The sequence below is a fragment of the Seriola dumerili genome, unplaced genomic scaffold (assembly GCF_002260705.1).
Source record: "Seriola dumerili isolate Sdu_G_001 unplaced genomic scaffold, Sdu_1.0 BDQW01000432.1, whole genome shotgun sequence".
Taxonomy (NCBI): domain Eukaryota; kingdom Metazoa; phylum Chordata; class Actinopteri; order Carangiformes; family Carangidae; genus Seriola; species Seriola dumerili.
The window spans coordinates 2,350,177-2,361,587 of record NW_019174687.1 but is presented as its reverse complement, the minus strand read 5'-3'; the positions used below and the strand labels follow the sequence as shown (position 1 = coordinate 2,361,587).

The 11,411-nt window shown below is 40.7% G+C and overlaps 1 protein-coding gene across 1 annotated transcript; it reads right to left on the bottom strand.

The window, feature by feature from the left end:
* Positions 1-3,524: 3,524 nt before the first annotated feature.
* On the bottom strand, positions 3,525-7,021 carry LOC111233918 (zinc finger protein 2-like). The gene is made up of 2 exons (XM_022761837.1): positions 6,753-7,021; positions 3,525-5,542 (listed from the first exon to the last, which is right to left on the bottom strand). The coding sequence occupies exons 1-2, from the start codon at positions 6,925-6,927 to the stop codon at positions 4,755-4,757; spliced, it is 963 nt and encodes a 320-aa protein (XP_022617558.1). The 5' UTR covers positions 6,928-7,021; the 3' UTR covers positions 3,525-4,754.
* Positions 7,022-11,411: the final 4,390 nt, after the last annotated feature.

Below are 11,411 nucleotides of genomic sequence, written 5' to 3'. Positions count from 1 at the left end.
GCCCTGGAAGAGCTTTGTCAAATGTCAAGTTTAACCTTGATAAAGCCATAGTGATGTAATCTGGGTTAACTCAGCTTGGACTCACAGGGTACACATTTTAAAACAGAAAGCATTAAATACTTATTATTTACATGTAGTTTAAAGACAATTGGTATTTTACTGGTCAGGACTATCTAACGAAAATATGCTACTAGATGCATCATGGGAATTAGGATCATGTGGTTTTAGAGCATCTTAATAGAGACTAAAGCCCATTTCAGTCCTCAAATACACAAATACACAGCTGGATTCATTGATCATTACAGTGGTGACAACAAATTGATTATATCCTGCTGACGTCATTATATGGACCATACACTGTCAGTGCCTGAAAGAATAACAAAAAGTCACAGTATTCCCAAAGATTATACCCAAAACTATCTTTTCTTCAGTTATCCTCCTCCCCACTCATTCCCCACGTCTCCTGCTGGAAAACAATCTCTCCAGACACTGTAGTTAACCTCTTCCTTCAGACACTGGTTTCCGAAAAACGTGTGTCTCCTCTTATGTCTAATAAACGTAACTTAATGTCGTCTTTAAGATTTTCGGAGGTTCGGAATTACTTCCGGTGTCATCCCCTTCACAACAAATCCAAAGATCACAGTTTAGAAGGGGTGACATTGATGGCAGTGTGTGATACTGGCACTGACTTAAAAATAACGACATATTGTGTGAAAATGATGAACGGGAGCTTTCACTTAACAAGAACACAGCATGCCTTTGTCTCTTTTTAATGCTTTTACGTTGAAGGCCTTAAATACTCAACTTCCAGCTTTAACTTGTTTCGGCTTGACGCGGCGGCGGGAAGCTGAACGACGTTTTGTGAAATGCTGCAGGAACACAGCTCCGGCTGCTCTGTCATTCAGTTTAGATAGAAGCTGAACCCAGTGCTGTGTCATCACTGAAACCCAGAGTCACACCGGTTCACAGAAACTTCTCTAACCTGTTTTGTTGGTCCGGAACTCGGACCTCTCATCCTCCAGCAGCCTCCGCTGGCGATTAATCTCCTCCTCGTAGTTTGAAATGGTTGTTTCCAGCAGCCCGAAGATCTCCTCCACAGCTACGGCGAGCCGCTGGTTGATAAAAGTTTTCAGTGTCTGGAGGGTGGACATTTTCTCAGGAACAGTAGCATATGAAAAACGTGTTTTCCCAATCTTTCTTGGTCCGGTTGGCGCTCCTGCCGCTCAGTGACGTCACCACCCCGCCCTCACCCTTAACATTAGGGTCACACAGCAACAACAGAACACCCACCACACCCCCACCTCATTAACTCCATCGAATTGAACAACATACCACACACTAAAAAAATTTTCTCTCTCATTTTTATTGAACATTGTACAAATATAAATTTCAGACATCAGATAATATCAAATGTGCAAAAAGTATATAAAATATATATACAGACACATACATACATGCATATATATACACACACACAAAACACTTAAATAATAATAATAAAATGTAATAATGAAAATAAATTTGCAGAAATTAAGCACTGGTCAATCATTTTAATCAGGGGCTACAGAGAGAATATATCAAAATATGTGAGTGTGTTTTGCTTTTTTTGTTGGTTGTATATTCAAGTATTTCTATGTGTATATTAAATTCAATTAAAAAGGTGTAATTTGGTAAAGATTTGGAGATTTTTGGTTTATGTTTGTGGGCTTTTCCTATTATAATTAAAACATTGATTATGAAACTACGGGGCTTGTTATTACATTCAAATTTAGTTATAATATCTTTAGGTCTAATTGTTACAGTTTGGCTAGTCTTGTTATAAATAAATTGTTCTGTCTCCCCAAAAGACAGAGGAGGAGGGAAAATGACAGAACAAATTAATATTTGTTTCTGGCTCAACTCCACAAATGTTCTATATTTATTAATTTGGAAATTAATTTGTTATATGGGTAAATATTGTGTAAAAAGTTCAGAATTCAAAAAAAAATTTCCTTTAGAGGAAATCTTTTGGTTTTGAAGCACCTATTGTTAATGTTTCTTTGTACATTTTATGTCTGTTTATTTAATTCCACCTACTTCCAGTGAAGGGAGCTGAACAACCTTATCCTGCTGGGCTAAATGACATCTCATCAATTAAACTATACCCATGGGAATGAGTCTTACCACTGAAACAAATTACTTATATCTGACGGGGAAGGATTTGTTTTTTATGAAAAAATTCTATAAATATACTATAAATGGTACCTTTATCATTGAACAGATTTATAATGAAGATTATACCCCTTTCAATCCAGCCCTCTTCATGGATACTTTTGTTGTTAACAGTAATATTGTTCCAAATGATAAAATTATTGTGTGAAAAATTGTGAACATAACACAATTTCCAAGACAATAAGGCCTGCTGAGAGAACTCTGAAAGCTTTATCAGAGACAGTGTAATTACAACCCAATAAAAACTTTAACCCACCAAAATCTTTAAACATATTGTGAGGAATAAAATTCCATAAAGACTCCGGGAGTTCTAAACATTTTTAAGCCACTTGCTCTTAAAGATGCAGATTAAATGGACAGAGGTTTCCAAAGCTCCTTCTGCTCTCTCTAAACTGAACATTTCCTTTTTGAGGGAATAGTTTGTCTTTGCAAAATGCTTTGTGCAGGTCATGAGAGGTGATGTCACAGAAGTGAAGGTTAATTTTGAATAAAATGAAACTCGAAGTAGAATAAACTTAAATACAACATCTAAACAACAAACTTACAAAACAAGTCCTACAGGAAATTCAATTGTGAAGGATTACTATGGAAATTGTACAGATACTGTCCAGTTCTCAGGAATCCTGCAGGACACTTTGATATAGGCTTCAGAAAGTATTCAATGAGGTGAGCTGCTGGGGCTTTGCAGGTCACCACATCTCTGTCCTTGGCATCAGAGGGATGCAAGAAAAAAGATCCACCAGGAACATCATCGAAGCTGCAGGAGAAGTGTTGAGGTGGTTGTGGAGCCATGATGTAGACACTGAGGATGCTGCCCAGGTAGCAAAATGGAAAATAACATATGCCTGGGTCCTCAGACTGAGTCTAGCCCATATTTGGCCCACATCTGGGCAGAATCTGGATATTATCCTCCGGTACTGGCTGACAGCCGGAGGATTTTCTGTGTGTGCCAGATTTAAATGTGGCCAGAATGGCCGATTTTGTCCCCATCACTTTTTAATTTTTCATTTGTTAAAATTTTCTGAAAAATGATTGCACCAAGACATGTTAACTAACAACTGAGAGCACATTGAGAAGGTCCATTTATACAATAAGAAAACAGATCATTCAAAGTGTTCACTCTCTGTTTATTGGCTTTAAACATACATAAAGATCCCTGAAGCCACCCTCCCAGCTCCAGACCAAGAGACACACTGATGTACACCTACTTTAATGTTCAGCATGAGAAACAGTTGGTCAGAAAAAAAATGTTCCAGCTCCTCTAGAGCAGAGCACAGAGTTTTATTTCCTAGCAGCTGAGGACAGTGACTCTGCCATGAGCATGTAAAATAATCTCACTGTAATGATCAGATACTGTCATTACATCAAACATGTGAGATAACACAAGTTATTTAAATCTAATCAAAACTGATCTTACAGCCAATAGATGTGAAACAGCTCGTTTGTTTTTCCTGTTAAATGTTCTTCAGTCATGATCCATGATTTCCTGTGTTCTAGAAACACTAGAAAGAATTCACAGCAGCTCCACTGTGAGATTGTTTCATTACTGAGGTAAATGTGACAGTTAATTATGATAATGATCTCAGGTAAAATCAACCAGCCCCTTAGAAACAGTTGACATATGAAGTGGTTGTGCTAACGACTGGTGAGTCAGAGACCTGCAGACCTGTGAGGACTTCAGCTGGTTTGAAGATGAAATCATGCTGATGGAAGTCAAGCTGTTAAAGAAAAAAAAGGTCTTGTTAAAATGACTCGAGGCCTGAGTGACGTCATTAATTTCACTTCACAGAGAATGAAGAGAAACTAGACGACGAAATATCAACAGTTCAGCTGGAACAAACAATAATTCATCTGACTTCTTATTGAGGTACGATGCCATCATTGACCTGAGTGCTTATAGAGGCGTTTAATGAAGGGACCACAGGCCCACAGGCCCAACTCTCACACATGGGCTGAACACTCAGGAGTCCACATACTGTGAGTCTTCATGCTGATACACTATGTTCTCACTGTGGGCTGTGGCTCTCAATACAAACTGTATTATGTATGACCTGGTCTTGGTCATTTAACATAACACATTTTACAAAGCTGAAACTTTCATTATCAACATTTGAATCTCATCAATTTACAGCTGTTTCCTTTTCTGTCATATATTTAATGAATATAGTATGGCACTCATTTTTCAGGTTGTAGTAATGTGTTGTGTGTGTCTCAACACAATGTAATGATACATCTGTGAGCTGCTGTTACTTTGCAGATGTTGAGAGGTAAACCTTGGACCCCCTCCCCACATGATACACAAAGGTTGAACTTTAAGACAAAAACAAAAAGGAACATATGACCCAGTAACTTCTAGAACAACTTGTGCCTGTAACTGCACATTTACAGTCCTGAGCCACAGAGGCATGTCAGTGCTGTTACTGCAGTACCTTAGCTATGTGAAAGTCCTGAGCTGGATGTAACAAAGTGAGTTACTTCACTGCTGCTGAAAACCAACAAACAGCTGTTGTGATGAATGCAGCTCAGTCTTCTGTGTCAGTCTCTCACCAACACAGTTTCTCCCGTGTGTGCACCGTCATGTGCTGCGTCAGGTTTCCTTTCTGTGAAAACCGCTCCCCACAAACAGGACAGTTACATGGTTTCTCCCGTGTGTGGACGGTCAGGTGTTGAGTCAGATTTCCCTTCTGAGTGAATCTCTTACCACAAAGAGAACAACTGAAGGGTTTCTCTCCGGTGTGACATCTCATGTGTGTCTGTAAATGATGCTTCTGTCCAAACCTTTTCCCACATTTTGAGCAGCTGAAGGATTTAATGCTGGTGTTAGGTCCTGCATCACTGACAGGAACTTTATTTTCCACAGTATTTACTGTCTGAGGTTTCCTCATCTTCTTCCAGTCATCACCACTGTCTTCAGTCTCAGCTTCAGAAGAGTGTGAGGCCTTATCATCAGATCCAGATAGAGATTTAAAACCAGATATTAAGATCCTGTCTGGTTCTGGTGCTCCATAGTCCTCTCCATCAGCCTCTGTTTTCATGTGTTCGGCTGAGCTGCAGGCTGGAGCCTCCAGTCTGTGATGAAGCTGTGAGGACTGAAACGTCTCTTCATGTACTCCCTTCACATGGATATGAGAGTCCAAGGACCTGGCGCTGTCATCCTCATGCAGTCCTTGAACCTGACCCCTGACCTCCTGACTAGTCCAGAAATCCTGTTTTTCCACTTTAATGTGTGGCCACCCCGGGTCCTCCTGGTCAAGACTGGGACTCCACTCCTGCTGCTCAGACAGAACCTCTTCTTTAATCACCAGCTGCTGCTGCACATCTGCAGAAAACACTGAAATACAGACACAGAGTCAAAGGTAAATCAACCCGAGATTCAAACCTTGATTAATGTTAACTTGGCATTCACCAAAGAGAAATTCATTTACAGCTTGTTGTCAGGACAGCTGTAACACTGTACTCCTGTCCATCTGTCAGTCAGCCTGTCCTGCACGTTAAGACAAACATATCTCACCAACTGTTAAATGGATTGCCATGAAATTTAGTTCATGCATGTTCCCCTCAGGATGAACTGTAATTACTTTGCGCCACCTCCAGTCAAAATATTTGTTTTGTCTAATACTTTGGTTTATGACCAAAAACCTGCAAAGCTAACACATTAATCTCAATGTGAAACTAAACGAATAAAGTAAATGTAGATTCTTTAGCATCAGCATGTTAGTGTGCTGATGTCAGCATTTACCCATAGACTGTTAATAAAGATAGCGTAGCCTCTGTGACGTCACCCACAGGTTTTGTAAGAGCAGTTTTGAAGCGCTGATGAGTGAGCTACTCCACTGTCGCCATCTTGGCAGTGACTGACTCCACCCCTCACTCCCAGACAAAGAGGAGGGGCGTGTGTGGAGCTGAGACTTTAGTTCATGCCTTGGGGGTTAATGCTTGCATTTACCTTCCAGCACTGCTGTGTCTATGCACAGCCTGACTGAGGTACCAGCATGGCTGTGAAAACAAACCAATTGGAAGGACTACACACTCTGTCAACAGGAAGCTGGTGAATCTGGTAACCTCTGAAAACAGGAAGTCTTAGGCTCTGAGTTAGGCTGCACAATTAATCAAAATATAATCGAAATGGCGATATGGCCGAATGCAATATCCAAAGCACAGGAGCTGCAATTTCTTTGATAAACGTAAAATGTGTCACAACATTGTTGACATAAAGGAACATGTTTGTTTGACACAAGACTCAATGAAAAAATGACATCATCATCACTTTTTTCAGTGAGAATGAAATGAAAAAACGATCATTCCAACTGAAATTGCAACATCTGTGTCTTGCAATATTTTTAATCGCACTCAACCAATCTTCTCATTTAAACTCTGGGCAGCATTGCCGGTGTTATGTGACAAATGGTGTGTTTTTGGTCCCAGGTGACAATTTTAGCATCCGCTATGTTAGCTGGAGCAAGCAGGCTAGTTTCGTTAGCTTATCATTGACTCCGTGCAACACCAGCAATAAATAAACAATAAAGCAGTATTATACCTACCTGCACTTCGCTGCTCGTCCTCGGGTCTTGAAGCCGAGTCCAGCAGCCTCTGATGGCGGCTCTCCATCTCCTCCTCATACTCGGTTATAGCTTTCTCTAAACGGCCCATCACCTCCTCCACTGCCGCCGTCAGCCGCTGGTTGATGAAAACCTTCAGACTCTGGAGCTTCAACATGTTCCTCGGGTGAACAGTCAAAGCAGAGCTGGAGAAAGGAGAAAACAAGATACTGACTAAATACTGAACCTCTGTGATATTACTGTGAGCTGATATGTTGACTCCTCTTCTTCTTCTGGGTTTCCGTTGGATTTACGGCGCATTGATGCCACCCACAGGTCGGGATTAGATTGCAGTTTGGAGTGGTCCCATTTCTATAGCAGGTTCCCAACCTTTTTTACTGTGAGATGCTGTGGCGATCCTTGAATCCGTTGGGGTCCTAGGCAATCAGCGTTCATCACCATTATGTAGTAAATAATCTGGCACCAACTAAAAATTTGTAAAATCTAAGTCTTTGTTTTTTATTATTCCAACTGTTAACGTCAGAATTTTCAAAATAAAAATATAAATAACTGAAAATCCTTGTAATTTTCAAAATAATATAAATAACAATAAAAACCTAAATAAATAACTACATGACTTCAATGTTGCCACATTGTAAATAACCCACATTATAAGGCCAGTGTTCATCAACACATAAAGCCCCTTTAGGTAGGTTTCCTACTGAGCGCTGTTGGAAACTTAGCAATTGTATGTGCAGGCTTTACCTAAAATAGTTGGCACCTATGCTTCTGATATGTTGTCACAAATCATCCATTGGATGTTTAAAGGGGAGGGAGCGGCATTTTGAGACATTGCTGTGGAGTAAATTTTGTCAGCGCTTGGGAGTCCTCTAACATCCTGGGGCCCCAAGCAGTTGCCTGCCTTGCCTGTTCACAAACTGAGCCTCTGGCCAGACATGATACTGCGGCACATGGCCTTACCCCACCTTACCTACATTTCACTCTCAACTCTTGCCAAGGCAGTAGAGGCATATGTTAATGTCACAGTCTGTAATTGGAGAGAGATTATGACTTCAGGATACTTATGTTTGCTCTTTAAGTGTTTTTTTGTGTGAACATTGTGTGCTGTGCCAATTAACTCTCCCCAATACAGCTGTGATGCATCCCCAAATTAGTGAAGACACACCAGTATGAGGTTTCCCCAATTAGTGGCTGGCAATCTGATTGGACTGATATTATATAAGGCCAGAAGATCTGGCACAGGACCCCCTTTTCTTTTTCCCTCGGGTGGCAACAGAGAGAGGGGTCTGCCTGTGAGGGGAAGCCCAGTCGGTGAGAGCGACTGCAGGTATACGGAGGGACTACGCATAGCCTGTTTCGAACAGCACCATTCGGCTGGAGTGGAGAGGCAGCCAGCTGAGGGTGTGGCCAGATTGAGTTCCACGAATCTGATATGCTTCAAGCCTTATTGGCACCAGGCGAGTGTATCTCCAAACCAGTCTCCTAACTTATATGATCTGTTATTGGTGCACACGTGGGTCTTTTCTGATCTCAGGCTGATAGGAGCAGTCACCGGGGATCCGGAGAGAGAGAGTGGTCTGCAGACGGGCGGACCTGCTATGCTCCAAACTGGTTGACACCAGTTTTGCTGCAGGCTTGAGAGACGGTTCCAACTTGGCCATGCACAGCCACGCACTCAAGACCTCCTCCCCAAGGATGCACGGAGCTGTGATTGGCCAGTGCACAAAAGTATAGGAGTAGTACCAAGGACTGTGTGTTGGTGCCCCCTGTTGGTTATCTCCACACTAGACAATTTTTAATTCCCTTTCTCTAGTTTTCTAAGGATGGCCCCCTTTTGAAAATAAATCGTACAGTGACTTTACATATTCGTGGTCTGTGTATTCTTGTGATCCAGAGATTTTAAAGAACCTTTTGTGACATTAAATCTATGCAGGACATCCATCCATCCATCCATCCAAATGTGTATGTGTAAGACTGCTGACTCTTTTACTTTTACAACAAACCAAATTTAACTACCAGTACAAATAGAGTAACCTACCTATCCAGCCATCCATCCATCCATCCATCTTGATGTCCCTCTCTCCAGCAAGTTTTCTCCTCTTTGGGGATCCCAAGGTGTCCAGATGAGATATATTGTCCCTCCCTGTTCTGGACCTGCGCCGCATGTCCTACCATGACATATGAGGCATAGTTTTTAAAATCTATTTGACATTTATCATATCACACTTACTCATTATATCTTCGTTTTGGTGAATGGACCACTCCCATCACTGACATTTTCGAGTGGGCCATGAGTGGTACAGGGTTGAGAACCACTGGTCTGGTGCATAGAGTCGCTGAGTAACAGAGAATCCAGTCTCCCCTACAATCTACAACACTACTGTTTTCTTTCCTCCAAGTGCTCCAGTGCTGTAAATGTACTATTATCTTTGTTCAGTCCATTTACCTACCCAAACTGACATGCACTGCATTAAAAATAACAGGATTATACTCCTTTGTATAAATTTCAAAAAGAAAAGACAGCCAATCCTGCTGATCTTATTTTGATTCCTACATGTGTGTGGTTGTTTGTTTGTTCAATAGGAATGTTTCCAATGTTTTTTTGGGTTTTGGACCTTTTTTTGGGAAAGAACAATCTCAGTTTCTTTGACTCGCTCCCCACTTCTTCTCTTCATCTGTATGATTAGGATTTGTACTATTTTAACTGAGGCATTTCTTGACAGATCTCTCCACATTTGAGTGTTATGGATTTTATTTTCAGCCACCAGAGGGCGACATGACATCTATCTGGAATCCACACACCACTATACTTTTCCTCTGTTTCCACAGGTGGGTCCTTATGTATACAGGGATGTTGTGCCGCCAAGAATAACTCAACTCAATCTTTTTTACATCCTGTATAACTTACACTTATGCTATTTTGACTTTTTTCCTCTTAATTCTATTTGCACAAGTAACAAAACAATAAAATAAAACAACTAAACCATAACAATCTCCATGACAACAGAGCAACTCCATCCACTAGTGCAGGCTACAACCTGTGGTTAAAAACAACAGGTAGTTAATATCCTACAGACCTGATTATGATAACTCCCTTCATCCAGAGCCCAGCAGGAAAAACAAAACTCAGCAGCAATGCAGAATGACACTGCCAGACTATTAATGCACTCTAAGAGAGGAGACCCTTTACTTGTTACCTGTGAATTTTGGGATTGAATTCAGGATGGTGGGTGGGACAACGGTTCAATGATTAGAGCCGTTTTGCTTTCCTGAGTTTATGGTTTGAACACCAGAGATTCCATGTTAGTTCACTCTGGCCAGGTCTCTGGACGTTGCTTCTTCTACACTCCAAAGACATGCAGGTCAGGTGATCAGCAAGCTCTGTAGCTGTGAAAATGTTGTGTGTCTGCATGTGTGTTAACCCTGGGAAACCTACCACCAGACAAGAATGTTCATATTGGAAGATTCTTCAAAACCCTGAATTACATCCAGTAACAGTAAAAATTATTCCAACCTGCACAGGGCAACTGTGCTATGGTTACAGTTAGGGAAAGATCAGGTTAGGGTTAATGAAAAATAGAATGCTAGTTCAAAGTTTGTAATGAGAGTATAACTGTCTCCTGCATCAAAGTGAGATATGTTGCCCTTTAATCCACATTAGCATTAATGTTAGCTACAATCTAATTTTAGCCTTAAGGCACAGTTGTAGTGTTAGCTAGTGTCTAACATTAGCCTTAAGTTACAGTTCAGCTAACTAATGTGAACTAGTTTATAACGTTAACCTTAAATTACAGTTCAGCCAATTAATGTTAGCTAGTTTATAATGTTAGCCTTAAGTTACAGTTTACCTTTTTGATATTAGCTCCTATAGTAGACACCCCCTTTGTTTTCACTCAGGAAATCAGGGGTTTTACCTGTTGGGTCATTGGACAATATTAAAATCCACGTGTCCTGAAGGCTTAGTAATTGTATTAGCGGTGGTGGAAAGTAATGAAGTACATTTCATGAATTTCCCCTAGGGGATAAATAAAGTTTCTATCTATCTATTTAATCTACTGCACTTAAGTACAATTTTGACGTACTTGCACTTTACTTGAGTATTTCCATTTTATGGTACTTTATACTTCCACTTCACTACATGTCGGAAGGAAATATTGTACTTCCAACTCCACTACATGTATTTGACAGGTTTGGTTAAACAAGCAAGATACTGTAAAGACTAACACTTGAGTTCACTGAAGCACGCGCCTGCTCTGTACTGGGTTCTCCTATTCACCCTGGAGAAAAAGTTGACAAAAAGTTGATTGTCACTGTATAATTCTCACTCTGCCTATGGGTGAAGTCACCGAGGCTACATCCATCTTTATTTACAGTCTATATGTGATACTGCAGCTGAATGGTTAAAAGTCTAACTCTGATAAAAGTGCCCGCAACCAGCATCATCAACACACCAGATAATGGAATATCTTTATTAAGAATGGTGTTCTTTGAGTGTTTGTCTACCATTGTTCTTTTCTGTCACAATCACTGAACTTACATCAGACTAACAGGAAGAGTGATCTCCATTCGACATCTGAAGACTGAAGGTATGATTGGTGTCACACACACACACACACACACACACACACACAACTGTCTGTG

Bases quoted from the DNA above. Each gene is read 5' to 3' on its own strand.
- LOC111233918 (XM_022761837.1), bottom strand. From the start codon at position 6,927: ATGTTGAAGCTCCAGAGTCTGAAGGTTTTCATCAACCAGCGGCTGACG. The intron at 5,543-6,752 runs GTAGGTATAATA...TCTGTATTTCAG, and splicing joins GGACGAGCAGCGAAGTGCAG to TGTTTTCTGCAGATGTGCAG.